Raw genomic sequence first — 13,962 nt, 5'->3', positions numbered from 1 at the left:
CAATTTAAACCTTTTAATCCCTCTACTCATTGAATGAATTTAATTAAATCCTCTAAAGCTGTACTAATCATGAAAATAATTAATTTCTTACATAATTTAGGAAAATAATACCGATTTTTTTATCTTTTGTATGAACCATAGAATGAATGAGCAATAAAAGTTGTTAATTGGCATGTTTAAAGAATAGATGTGGGACTTTTATTCAAAGAGTAGAAGAATTAAAAAAAGCTTAAATTAAAGTAGGAGGACTAAAAAAGTATAGTAAAAAAAGTACAGAGACTAACCCAGTATATTCTACCTAAAAAAACAAGTAACTTTTTTTATTCTTGAGTACTCAAAAATTAAATTATCTCTACTTTTGAATTAAAATAACTATATATTTATCACCATATATGTAATTAAAATCCGTTTCTTATGATTTCTCCACTTTATATATATATATATATATATATATATATATATATATATAAACGTTGATGAACCATTTACATTAAAATATAAAATTTATAAGCTTTTAACAAATTGTAAAATCATTTTTAAATAGAAAATAAACTGATCCAAATAAAAAACAAATATAATGATCTATATGATAATATTAACTATCACAAATATAAACAACAAAAACTTACCATCATTGAAATAAAAGATTTTTTTAACTGTTCCCTACTCCACCATCTCCCTCAATAAAGGGTGGCGCTTGAGATGAATTGTGGCAAAATAATCGGAGCGAGGTTATGGATGTCAAGACAACCGGCGTTAAAAAATTCTCTTGATGGAGCAATTTTGGAAACAATATCTTTGCTGAACTTCAAGGCCATAGTTTACAAATTTAGCAATTTAATCTAACTTGAATGATTTCTAGTAAACAAGTGAATGGTAAGAAAGAAGATATATGGTGATTAAGTGATAAGGTGTCTATATATAATATATATGACCAAAGACTTGATAGTCGTCTATACATATTTTGAATGGACTTTGGAATGATCATTAAATGAATTAGCAACTGTTTTTGGACCAAAGACTTGATAAAAGACTTATTTAACCTTGTCATTTTAATTAGTTAGGAGGGCCAGGTTTGGGCTTTGTTCGGGCTTGAGTTAAGCCCAATTGGATTTGCCGGTAATTTAATTGATTTTTCTTTAGATTTGATTATTTTATCGAAGTCTTTTGTGGTGTGGCCTATCATATATTTATTGGATTTTTCGATTTAAGTTTTTGGTCGGGCTTGCTCATTTGCGGGCTTCACGGCCCGAAAATATGGCAAGCTTGAATGAGAAAGGTCAGAGTTAGAAATAGAAGAGTAATTTTCTTTTTTTTAAAAGACAAAGATATGTATAGAAAACTGTTAGGTATGACTCATATACTAGATAAAGGACAAATGCTGGAGTGGAACGACAATATTTGTCCAATTGGGGAGTTTCGCAATAAGTGGGTTGGGGGGTGCGGGGCCAATGGCGCCCTGTGTTATGGTACAAGGTAAATTTATAAATTATACCGGGGGTTATATATATATATGTATAGAACGTAGGTATATCACCGAACCTTGTTAAATCTTTGTCTCATTTTATTCTTGTGATTATTAGCATTATTTTCTCTCATGAAAAAAAAAACAATGAAGTTTGTTGTTTGCATTTGACCAATGACGATACTCTTTCATATATAAAAAAAAAAATAGTCTTTGTTTATCTTTTTTTTTTCTTTTTAAATCTGTTTGTATTACAAAGAGACGATGTACTTTAATAATATTAGTGGCTTAAATAGTTTTATTAAAAAAAAACATGCATGCACCATCAAGTGGTTCACAACCCTCAAATTTTACATTCTACAATTTATTATGAAAATAAACTGTTCAAAAGTAAATTAACAACTCAAATATACTTTTTTCCCCCTCATATTAGTGAAAAAAATACAGAGAAAGTGGCATGATTTTTCTAATTAATGTCCTTTGATCATGAAAGGAGAAGAGTGTCAATTCCCCTTCATCAAATTTCACACTAAAACTATTTTGATACAAAATCAATGTAAGTGTGGGAAATATGGGGTTTTTTTTTAAATAAATACTTTTTAGTTTATCTTGATATAACCAAAAAAAAACTTCAATTTTATTTTTTAATAAAAAATCACAAAAGTTTGAGAAAATTTAAAACATTAGCCTATTTAAATGTAAAAAATTTCTCTCTATATATATACTGTATTTTTTAAAATGCAGGAAATTTAAAATACTACTTCAAATTGCCATACAAAAATATATTTTTTGTACTCTTTTACAAAAAGCACGCCTCTATTTTTTTTTAATCAAAATTACAATAAAAATTTCTGCAAAAAATAAAATAAAATAAATTAAATTAAATTAAATTACAAAAGTTCATAAAAATCACTCATGAAATTCACTTTCATACATCTCACTAAACACCAGAAATATAAATCCAATTACACTTAACATTTTCACTGAACATGAGAAGCATGAGTTTAATCCCAATTTCATTGATCATGAGAACTAGAATTTCCATCGTCCCTTCCTGCACTTTTCCCAAAATGAAACCCTAAATCAAACGCAAAGCCCTGCAAGCAATAACCAATTCAAAACATTAACCTTTTGAATGCAATAGTTGTCTTTGAGCAAGAAAGTACTGAGACTTTCAACCACCAAACAAAAAAGAGAAGTGATTACAATTACAATCAACAGACAAACAAAATCTTCAGCTATACAAACACAGATTGTATGTCGATATATCATAAGAAAAATGCATCGCCATCGATTGAAATTCAGAACTTTTAGTATTAAGAGCTGCTTGAAGACTTGCGCATTACCAAAATAACGTTATCCAAAATCAATTTGCAATCCTGTTGGTATCCAAAATAACGTTTATCACTTCAGCGGTGCCAGACCGAGGGAGGCACGAAGCCTGTTGGCTTCGGCAATCTCTGGATCAGGGATGGTCAGTACCGTCACTCTTCTTCTCCTTCTTTTCCTTTCTTCTTCTTTGATTGTTCCTCCCTAGAATTGTTGTCATCCTCTGGTCGCCTATGTGGACTAGTGCTGCCACGAGCACGTCTCTTGCGGAGGTCACCATCGTCTCGGTCTCGTTCCCTGCGATCCCTGCTCCTGCTTCTGCTTCTTGAGCGGCTTCTTCGACGACCACGGTCTCTGTCCCTTCTATCCCTATCCCTACCTTCCCATTCTCTATCTCGATCCCTCTCACGGCCATAATCCCTTTCATCTCTGAGCCGGTGGCGGTCCCTGTCCCGGTCTCTGTCCCTATCGCGGTCACGATCCCGATCCCTATCTCTTTCTCGCCCCCTTGCATAGTCCCGATCATAGTCTCTGTCCCTATCCCTGTCCCTATCCCTGCAAAGGGTGATATAAGATGTGAAGTGCACATGAATGTATTGTTGACATGAAGGAATTTAACAAATTGCTTATGAAATAAAGTAATCCAAGATTGTTAATTTCAAATGAGAATGTGAATTTAAAAAAAGGGCCATAGCAAGTTATAATAATCAATTAAAACTTACTGAGTAATGAATTTAAAATCAGATCTTATGGCAACAAATGCATGAAATACTGGAAATAATCTAAAAACTAAGAATCATCATAACAATTCTTCATGCCTCTGTTGATTTTCATGTGTCATTATAACACTGATCTTTGGCTAACTGATAACCAATGACCTCATATTTTTCAAAAACATAACCATCCATGATATCATGGCCATCTTTAGTCATGCAGCAAAAGATTATGAGAAAAATGCCATAGTCATATTACAGTGCAGTAAAATTGATATAAATTATCTAAATTGTCTGACTCATCATACTTCTCACTGCACACTGCCAGTGCAGAGAAACCTGGCAGAGCCATCACTGAATCACTTTAGGAAGCAAATCTTTCTGCCAATGGCTCTTGAAATTTACATGCCATGGCAGTAACACACATGGAATATGTTGCAAAATCAAAAGAAATGCTTCCAAAACAATCAAGACGCAAGCCTAAGGACAACAATTAGCAGTACTTTCAAGAAAACCTCAAGCATAGAAAACCTAATCTCACTAATACTAACTTGAAGTCATCATCTAGTTCTATATGGGACCTCATAAGTCTGAGGCACTCCAAAAGCTTTCAACATAGCATGTGTATATTGAGATACAGATACTACTGAGATATTATTATGAGTTTAAGAGAAGACACAGAGGATACTTGTGAAGTGGGAGACAAAAAAAAATGAAATGAAGAGAAAGTGAAACATACCAATTCAGAAGTCGGGTGAGGAAACTAATAAAAAATTTACCATTCAATAATAATAAAATGTTGGATCATATAATATACCTGTATTGTTTATCACGCTTCCTATCTCTTTCCCTATCCCTTGTGGGACTCCTTCCATGATAATCCTGTTACAAAATAATAAGCAGGTTAATTATGACCGCTTTAAAGAACATAATGAAGTATCATGAAAAGAAATGAGATTAACTTCCAACCTTTTCATGAGTATCATCCTCTAAAGCTGCCTGCTCTTCCTCTTCCTTTTCTTCTTCTTCTTCAAAATCCTCATCTAAAACACTTTTTCTGGGTTCCAACACACCAGTTGTCTCAAGAGTCCACCTGTTAGTAGTGAAATATTGAACAAAATGAGACAAAATATTCAGATATCATAAAATGTGTACAAGCAGTACTGGTATAAATAAAGGTTACTTAAGCTAAAAATCAACAAACAAATTTTAGGGAATCACATCAAAGGGGGAAGGAGACAGTCCAAGGAACAAGATTGACTCATGCACTGTCATTCAACAGCAAGTGACCTTATGAGCAAACGACATCGTCAAATCAAAGACCATTTGCGTTACACAATGAGATCAAAATAAGTATAAGGAAAAGAAAAACCACCTCTTCTGGACGCGTGGTAAAGCAATATCACAAGAGTAATCCTTTGTAAGTAGTTCATCGATCACCTCATCCACATGAGTCAATGAAAAACCTAAAACAAAAGAAAAGACAAATGCCAAGCAACCAATAATTAACAGATAATCAAGTGGATCATAACAAAGCTAAAAACAGAAGAGTATAAAATCTCACTTCCATCTGACGTTTTCCTCCTAAGCTTTCGATAGTCATTATAAAGTGGCTCGAGGTATTGGTACACATCAGTAACAGTCCCAGTCAATCGCATGTAAAAAGCCCCAAGAATTCGCACATATCTGGAATTCATAGTCAAACTCTGTCAGACAAGGAATACTGATCAACACAAAAGGATATCAATGAAGTAAAAATTAAAAACAAATTAGGATTAGCTTGTTTGTGTTTCCAATAAACAGTAATAAAGACATACTAAATGACCAAGTAATGATTAGAACAAAGGATCCATCATCCATCTAAAGAAGCCAGCAAACCCTAAACCAATAAAATCCACCTCCAGCCAGAAATGACTGATCCCTATACAACATCTAACACTTTCATGCAAAAAATAAAATAAAACAAATTCAAACTTTTTACACAAACACAATCAAATGGGTGTTGCGAATAGAAATACACCTAGGATTTCAACATAATGAATGGAACAAAATGCCAATCCTGATTATCAATGACTAGGATGAAGGATTCATCTATATATAACAGCAGGCCCTAAACCACACCATCTACCAATACAGCCCAGAAACGGCCGATCCCCATAAAAAGGGAAATACTTGCGTCTGCAAACGATTAGGGTTAGTCTTCAATTTGACAGGCCAAAACCAAGATTAATCGTTCATCCAATGTTCACAAAAACAAAAATCTAAACTTTTCACAGAAAAACCTTTTTACTGCAAACCCCTAATTGAATCCAAAAAATCAAACTTTAATGAGGAAATCGGATTAAAAACATGGTATTTCCAAAAAAAAAAACACAAAAAAGATCAGAGGAAACAAACCAAAGTTTCAAAAAATCATACTTATAATCCTCGTTCTTAATGAACTCGACAACGATATCCTTGTCAGGCTGGATCTGGAGCATCTTCATAACAAGACATATGAATGGCGTCGGCCGGCGATTGCCTCCAAAAGTACCTCCCAAATGATCAAGCTCCATCGCCTTGTCAACCAGCGTCTCCGCCGTCAGGCCAAAGCACTGCTCCTTCCAGTAAGTATTCTGGTATATCTTCGATCGCACAATCTTCTCCACAAGATTCTGAGGGTTCGTGCCATGTATGCTCTTCGCCAGCGGATCCGTCCTGTTCGCCATCCTCTCCCCCTCCAAAACCCTAACCCTAACCCTAATTTCCTCTCCCTCCACCGGGACGAAGCCCCTTATTGGGCGGGTACCATGCTTATATCCATTAAGAAATCCGACCCGTTTTCATCTTATCGGGCGGGTGCTTTGCTAGATCCGTTAAGAAATCCGACCCGAATCCGCTTGTCAATTTATTCAAAAAAACAATAATTCACATTTACTTATTAATCCCATATTATTTTACACAACTAAATTTTTAATTATATATATATATATATTTTTTTTAAAATTATTTACCTAATATTCTTTTTAGTAAAAATTTTGGAACTAGGATTGGTTGGGCGGGTACCATGTTTCCTCTTATCGGGTGCGTGCTATGCTAGATCCGTTAAGAAACCCGAGCCGAATCTGCTTGCCAATGTATTCAAAATATTAATAATTTACATTTATTTATTATCCCATATTATATTTTACACATCTAATTATTTATTTATAAATATATAAATATATTTTATAATTATTTAATTATTATTTATATATATATATATATATTTTGGAACTAGATTTGGTTGGGGTGCGCCAGGCCCAAGCAGTAGTGCAACGCAAGGGCGACGCGTGAAGGCCCCACTAGCAAGCTAGTGTGATGGGCCTTCCCCAAAACAAGAAATTAATTTAATATCATAGTGGGCCGATGGCCCACGTATCAGATATTAAACTGATAAGAACAGATACTACACTTGATCTTAGCCAAAAGGCCGAGAAAGGTATGCTTTGTTATGAAGCCCAAGCCTTTCTTTTATAGCCATTTTGGCCTTTTTGAGCCTCCTTTCATCTTCCGATGTGGGACTAAAATTTAAAGAGTTTATATAGATATAATAGATTTGAACATGAGTGGAACATCAACATCTAAGTAAAAACAGGTTCTGAAAACACATTTGAAGCACCAATCATAAACCCAAAAGTGGTCCCAACAAATGGCAGGTAGGGGAAATGCACCTATGTGAGCTCATAAAAGGCCCAAAGTATTGACATTATAATGTATGGAACACCAAACAGGAGACAACCCTAGAAACCGGCAAAACGACCACCTTGTTATTTCATTCACGCGAACGAGAACTCTTGTGGTCCCGAGAATAATAGCTTAATCACAGGAGAAAACGTAGACACTAATCATTTATCTAACGAGATGAGCAAATGTTATAATATCATGTATCAGTACCATGTATCGATACCATACGTATGGTATGCACTCATGTTTAAAACCTAGCAAAAATTTTCTTGCAGTAGATGAATGAAGAAATCAGGCTCTGTACAAGGAGGGCGTCGGGCGAGGCAGCTCACGGGTCGAGCTTGGATTTATCGTGAAAAGAATCGACATGCAGGATGGAAGATGGATATGAATTATGAATGATGCACTATGATCTTACTGTACACAATTGAACTGAATAAACTAATGATTTATGATTTATGATTAATAATTGAATGATGTCACTCCGGTAATGCACTGCCACCAAACTGATGGCCAACTACAAGAGAAAAACACTGGTATGAAATATTGGCATATGTTATCTGTATGAGGTCTGGGCAAGGCTGCGGAACCACAGACTCAGAAAAACCAGACACATTTGAGCAAGTCCATGAACGAGAAGGATCTGCAGTGATGGCTAACGCGATGTTGGACAGGCATATGTCCGTGAAGGGGTCACCGCTGATCCCAGTGAGAACTCCAGCCACAGACACATTATGACCAACAATGTTTTTCAGAGTGATGCGGCTGATTTTTGGAAGTGCAGTAGGATCATATTTGTCATCAGGATGATCGCCACAGTGTCCAGTGAAATGTATCGCTGTATTCACATTTTCCATGACAGTATCTGATATGACTATGTTCTCCATGAATCCACCTCGGCCTTCTGTAGTCTTGAATTTTATAGCCGTCAAGGAATTGTGGATATGGAGATTGTCGACATGAATGTCAGAGATACCACCGGACATTTCACTCCCAAATGCTAGAGCTGAGCCATCTGAAGCTTGGATAGAAACCTGAGTGATGTGGATAGCAGATGATGGCTTCCCAAATGAGATGCCATATTGATCCCAACCACTTTTAAGAGCAATGCCATCATGTCCCACACTGATGCTACCACCCTCAATGCATGTGTCCCAGCATGAATCTGAAGTCACAACACAGCAGAAATGTTTTGTGGATGAGTATGTTTGCTTTAAGCATCCGTATGATTCGATGTCATGATCAATTGAGATGTTTCAACAGAATGAAATTATAGTTTCATGGATCGTGCACAATAAGGTAATGGTTCATATCAAGTATCATTCACTAAGTTACATCAAATTACTGGTGAACTTGGATATGATTGATGTATATTATTCTTTAATGCAACAATGCTTGTAAAAACTCATTTCTAAGGCTTCCTTTTTTTTTTTCTGTTTGGTTGATCAAATTAGAATCAGGATATCTATCTGGGTGTCTAAAGGGCAACCAATCATGCAGCATATACCATATCAAAGCAACAAGCACAACCACTTTTCTGTCTATTAATCACAATTGCAAACAGAAGCCAAAGGTAGCCAGGATCAGTATCTTCACAGTTCACATAAAATGGAACATTAACACATGGGCATGGGCCAATCATGCTCCTATTAAATGAACAAGATCTTTGTCTTATGACATCGGAACCGGCAAATTGTTTCTTGGAAGAGCAAGGAGACTGGTAAACGACTCGGTGACTTAAATCATCTCGAGACTTGCCATTATAAGAACTGCCATTATAAGAACTGGTGAAATATCTAATTTGCCTTTTTGGACATAAATCATTTTCACGCACTTGCTCATAGTTTAAAACTTTCAATAATGGGATATACTCCAAGCAACCTAGTAACAACTTGTTGAAAAAGATGAACATATTATGGCATACAAACATCAACCAATAAGAGCAAGAAGGAGCATTCACCTGGAACTATACCACTTGTAAATGGAGAATCAGGAGAAGAATGAATTACTATGTTCTGAATTTGAACATTGCTGCAACAACACAAAAAAACACCATTTAGCATTTTGTGATACTGAATTCATCTGGATGTGTGTTATCAAACCAGTGATGATAATTCCTAAACAAAGCATGAAGAAAAAAAAATCATATGTGAGTTTGCCAATTATCACCATACCTGCTGTATACTGGATGGATGCTAAAGGCCGGGGGGTTCAGTAAAGTCAAATTGGAAATTAATATATCTGTCGAGCTCACGATCTCCAGGATATGAGGGCGACTATAATTCAAGGAATGGGAGAGATATGACTCCCACCAAATATGGCCCTGACCATCTATAGTTCCATTTTCACCTGTTTCAGTTAGGAAACAAAACAGGAAATAAAATCAAATTGTACATATGAATTTGCAGTTACTATAAGAAGATGAAAGCTTCTTGTTGGATGCTTCTAATAGAACCAAGCAAAAGATAAGAAGCGAAAAAAAATCCATGCCTGTGATCACCACATCAGTCAAGTTGTTGCCATTTATCAAGCTGCGATATCTTCCTCCAAGATGTTCTCTTCCTCTACCATAAGATGGCAAAGGATCAACCAAAGGCCATTGAGATATGTCCTGCAAAAATAATGAGGAAATTTTTAATTTACTAGCTGGTAGGCAAAAGCACCATCACTGTGAACAAAGAGACTAATGTCAACAGATACAAAACTGTCATTCATTCTCGTGTCTTAAAAATTATTAAGCTGATTTCAATTTTAGACACCTCTGAAAGATAAGTTGTTGGATTTGCCATTTCCTGAACACATCATTATATAATTCAACAAGATTGATTAAGGAAAATACCCACATTGAAAAAGGCTCAATGTTCTCAAAACAGCACCATAATTAAAGTGCTTGAGCCATCAAATAATAGAAACGACAATGCAGGATGATCATAGTAGCCATTCTAGCAATATACTAAATATAAATCAACTGAAATGCATTTCTATTCACGCAAAACATGCACGGCAAAACGACAAATGTTTTCACCCTTAGTTAAAGAATTTGTCGTATTCAACTAACGGTAATATGTCGTATGTGTGTGTATGGCGTATGTGTGATACGATCTACGATCTACGTGCAAAACAAAACCAAGATAGAAAATCCAGATCGATATAGTTCATGCATAATGAGTAAAACCTGGCTTCCAAGAATGATGGCTCCTCTGTCCAGGAATAGAGTTAGATGGCTTGTGAGATTGAAACTTCCAGTAAGCCACTTCCCTTTCGGAATATACAACTGTGCGCCACCCTTATCTGCAAATGATCTCAGGTAGAACACAGCATTCTGAAAGGCCACTGTGTTCATGGTCACTCCATCTCCGACTGCCCCAAACTCCAAGAGAGAAACGCTATGTGGTCTTTGGCTAAAACTGAGGGAATATGTGCAATTCCCATCATCACCTCCATTGACTGTGATGCCATGGAGTAACAGCAGAACTGACAGCACTACAAACTGAGTAACAAGCAATGAAACAAACCATCAATCACACAAGAAAGAAAGAAAGAAAGAAAGAAAAGAACTTGAGAAGACATTTATCAGTATAAGGATAACTAATGAAACCAGAACTTGTTTCAGAGATTACAACAAAACCTGAATCTCAAAGAACTATTGACAGCATATATCAATTGGAAAACTTAGAAACCCTTCAAACAATCCAAACTATAGAGTGTTGTGTCAACATAGATCAATGGGAGAAATCCAGAACACTTTGAACATGAAGTCCTAGAGCATAAACAAGATAATTACAGAGCACTATGAGAGCATATATCAATCGGAGAAAGTTGAAAACCCTTGAAACAATCCATTCTTGAGCACAAACAAACAAAACATACAAGAAAATTGAGCACAGAGACAATGAAAACAAGTGAATTCAATGCCCTAAAAAAATCACATTCACTGCAAAGAACACACGAATGATCAAACAAGAGCATCACTCACCATAAAACACATGAAAAATCAACAACTCTAGCAATCACTCAACAGGAACAATCACATATAACACAAACATCAAAGATCACAAACTCTAGAAATCAAATATACTTAAAAAAAAGCACAACAACAAAGAAAAAGCGAAAGAAACCACAAAACAGAGCAGAAGAAAAGGAAAAAGGAAGCCAATCCTCAAATTCTCAGAAGATCTCAGCTACCTTGAAAAAGCTCCCCCTTTTATCAATCACCGAATCAAAAAACGTACTTACTAGCCTTCCCATGATCCCCTCCATCGAAGGAACAAGCTTTCAAGCTTAGATCAAGCAAAAACCAGCAACTCCTCGAACCACCGAGCAAACGAGAGAGAAAGACAACAAGAGCGAGAGCGAGAGCGAGAGCGAGAGAGAGAGAGAGAATAGAGCTCGGTTCTGGTTTTGTAGAATTGAAAACAGATTGACATAAAAATGGAAAGTAATTCATGCAAATAAACCCCTGCTATTATTCAAAACCCCAGAGTTACAATTTCAAAACATTCAAGGACTTGCATGAAAAGAAACACACCTGAAGACACAGGATAAGATTAAGCAGAAAACCCCCTGAATAAAATAAAAATTAATTAAAAAGTTCCCTGACAAAAATAAACACCAATATAAACAGCATAAAACAATGATTAAGAAGAATAATGGAAACGCTTCACCAGCCATGCTACCCTCTTGCCAACCTCATCTCCCCCACATCTAGAAAAAAATTATTATTATTATTAACATAAACCATAATTAAAAAAAAAATTAAATATCATTATAATTCCTTATTTTTTTAAAAAGTCCTTAATTCAAAATTATGAACAAATTATGAAATTTTTTTAATATTAATAAATATATAAGAGAAAATTATATATATGGAGTGTATATATGTAATTTTTTTTTTTCCGAATTTTTGGTAGAATTATATGATATATATATATATATATATAAATGTGCATATTTATCTTTGCGCTTGAGATATGAGAAGTGGCATGGGATTGCGTGTCCCACGTGGTTTGCCAGAGGGAGTGGGGCCCACATTCAATCATGCCAGCGGTGCCACTCTGGCACCACTGCGGTAGCGTGCGGCTGTGCGGTTTCGGCGTAGGAACAGCCGTAAAAGGGTCGTTAATGGATGACGCGTGTACTTTAAGGTTAGAGATTCATATCGTTTTTAGTGTTTCGTGTCTGTTGTGCCGCAGCGGAACGTAACTGACGAACTTAGAGTTATGAAAAGACAAATATACCCTTGTTGACGGGTGCGAGAGACGGCTGGTTTGTTATATATTTTTTTACTTTATCCCCCTTGTAAAGTTTAAGAATTGCATTTCACTCGCTCATTGTGTTATTGTTCCCTTGTTTTATGGAAAATGAAAAATATTATTAATTTTAATTAAACATATATAATAATAATAATAAATAAATAAATAATAAACTAAATTTTATGATAAGTAATCAGTGGATTTGTAATGCATTAATTAGTTGAAAAGTCTTTTGCTTATGCAATGAGATTGTGATACTTCGATGTATATCTTATTAAAAATTTGACATTTGATTAATAATAATTTTTTAAAGCAAAATTAATATATTTTCACCAAAACTTTTTGTGGCGAGTTTTAAATTGATACGAGACTTTGTGATGTGGACAAATGCACTACCTGTTTGTAATTAAGAGAAAAATAAGAATATCATTAACATTGATTAATAGTGATTAAGTAAGTGAAACAAAGTTTGATTGAATCTCATGGGTCCTTTGACAACCAAGTGATTGGACCTTAAGTATGAATTTGTTGCATGTGGTTGTTGGGTCCCCAATTTTGGATGCAATTTGAATTCTTATTTGCTAAGTATGAACTATGCACAACATGATCTTGTCTAGGTTTTTAGGTTCACACGTTATAAACAAATTAAAAAAAATAAATAATAAGACTAATTATTTTTTTTTATAAAATCATAGGATTTTCATAGATAAAAAAGTTTAAATATATATGTAATTATATTAAGTTTGATTTATTTATACAACAAGAAATTTTAAAAATAAGTTTTGACCAATAAAAATTGGTCTAGACAAACAACAAAAATTGAGTTATTTGAACAAGTGATTTCAAATTACATATAAAAAAATATTTGTTGAAAAAGTTTACTTTTTTAAATATCTGCTGAAAACACGTGGTTGGTGTTTATACAGTTGTCAGTAGAAAAACACATGGTTGTTGTTCATATGGTTATCAGTGCAAAAGATATGGTTATTGTTCAAATGTAAATGATGGTCAAAAGTTTTTAAAATATTAAATTTTAAATAATATTATTTGGTGTTAATTAAAAAATCAAGAATGATGCAAATAAATATTTTTTTATTTATTTATTTATAATGTGATATTGTCTAGGTTTTTAGGCTCACACTTTATAAACAAATTAAAAAAATTTAATAATAAGACTGATTTTTTTTTATAAAATCAGAGGATTTTCATAAATAGAAAGTTTGATTTATTTATACAACAAGAAATCTTAAAATTAAGTTTTGACCAACAAATACTGATTTAAACAGATAAAAAAAACATTTATTGGAAACAAATTTACTTTTTGAATGTCTGATATAAAAAAAACACGTGTTTGTTGTTTATATGGTTGTCAGTAAAAATCACGTGATTGTTGTTCACATGGTTATCAGTGCAAAAAGATGCGGTTATTGTTCAAATGTAACAGATAGTCTAAAATTTTATAAAAATATTATTCGATGTTAATTAAAAAATTAAGAAT

The 13,962-nt window shown here is 34.2% G+C and overlaps 2 protein-coding genes and 1 non-coding gene across 6 annotated transcripts; all 3 read right to left on the bottom strand.

Moving 5' to 3' along the window:
• Positions 1–2,370: 2,370 nt before the first annotated feature.
• LOC120263916 (pre-mRNA-splicing factor 38-like) lies at positions 2,371–6,280 on the bottom strand. 2 transcript variants are annotated; one of them, XR_005537172.1, is made up of 7 exons: positions 5,926–6,280; positions 5,072–5,193; positions 4,883–4,973; positions 4,477–4,600; positions 4,325–4,389; positions 2,812–3,349; positions 2,371–2,562 (listed from the first exon to the last, which is right to left on the bottom strand). XR_005537172.1 is itself a non-coding variant. In XM_039271896.1 (6 exons), exons 1-6 carry the CDS (start codon positions 6,213–6,215, stop codon positions 2,950–2,952), a joined length of 1,092 nt encoding a protein of 363 aa, XP_039127830.1. In that variant the 5' UTR covers positions 6,216–6,280; the 3' UTR covers positions 2,654–2,949. The 2 variants fall into 2 exon arrangements, 1 of the variants encoding a protein (XP_039127830.1); XM_039271896.1 differs by lacking the exon at positions 2,371–2,562 and having other exon boundaries at positions 2,654–3,349.
• Positions 6,281–6,772: 492 nt separating this feature from the next.
• LOC120264055 lies at positions 6,773–6,971 on the bottom strand. The gene has a single exon (XR_005537236.1). It is a non-coding gene; the product is annotated as a U2 spliceosomal RNA (small nuclear RNA).
• A 668-nt stretch (positions 6,972–7,639) lies between these two features.
• LOC120263799 (probable polygalacturonase) lies at positions 7,640–11,599 on the bottom strand. Of its 3 annotated transcripts, none has more exons than XM_039271777.1 (6): positions 11,398–11,599; positions 10,388–10,702; positions 9,703–9,823; positions 9,387–9,561; positions 9,173–9,243; positions 7,640–8,377 (listed from the first exon to the last, which is right to left on the bottom strand). In XM_039271777.1, the coding sequence occupies exons 1-6, from the start codon at positions 11,470–11,472 to the stop codon at positions 7,692–7,694; spliced, it is 1,443 nt and encodes a 480-aa protein (XP_039127711.1). In that variant the 5' UTR covers positions 11,473–11,599; the 3' UTR covers positions 7,640–7,691. The 3 variants fall into 3 exon arrangements, with proteins under 3 accessions (XP_039127711.1, XP_039127714.1, XP_039127712.1); XM_039271780.1 differs by having other exon boundaries at positions 11,445–11,599; XM_039271778.1 differs by having other exon boundaries at positions 11,449–11,599.
• Positions 11,600–13,962: the final 2,363 nt, after the last annotated feature.

The sequence above is a fragment of the Dioscorea cayenensis genome, chromosome 6 (genome assembly GCF_009730915.1).
Source record: "Dioscorea cayenensis subsp. rotundata cultivar TDr96_F1 chromosome 6, TDr96_F1_v2_PseudoChromosome.rev07_lg8_w22 25.fasta, whole genome shotgun sequence".
NCBI lineage: Eukaryota > Viridiplantae > Streptophyta > Magnoliopsida > Dioscoreales > Dioscoreaceae > Dioscorea > Dioscorea cayenensis.
This window is presented reverse-complemented; position numbering and strand designations above follow the sequence as displayed.

What these genes read in the sequence shown, in the direction of transcription:
- LOC120263916 (XM_039271896.1), bottom strand. Translation starts at nt 6,215, where the DNA reads ATGGCGAACAGGACGGATCCGCTGGCGAAGAGCATACATGGCACGAAC. An exon ending in ATTAAGAACGAGGATTATAA is followed by an intron (nt 5,194 to 5,925) that starts GTATGATTTTTT and finishes TATGAATTCCAG; the next exon opens with ATATGTGCGAATTCTTGGGG. An exon ending in AAGCGTGATAAACAATACAG is followed by an intron (nt 3,350 to 4,324) that starts GTATATTATATG and finishes CACCCTTTGCAG; the next exon opens with GGATAGGGACAGGGATAGGG.
- LOC120263799 (XM_039271777.1), bottom strand. Translation starts at nt 11,472, where the DNA reads ATGGAGGGGATCATGGGAAGGCTAGTAAGTACGTTTTTTGATTCGGTG. An exon ending in AAAGGGGGAGCTTTTTCAAG is followed by an intron (nt 10,703 to 11,397) that starts GTAGCTGAGATC and finishes CTTGTTACTCAG; the next exon opens with TTTGTAGTGCTGTCAGTTCT. An exon ending in CCATCATTCTTGGAAGCCAG is followed by an intron (nt 9,824 to 10,387) that starts GTTTTACTCATT and finishes TTATTTTTGCAG; the next exon opens with GACATATCTCAATGGCCTTT.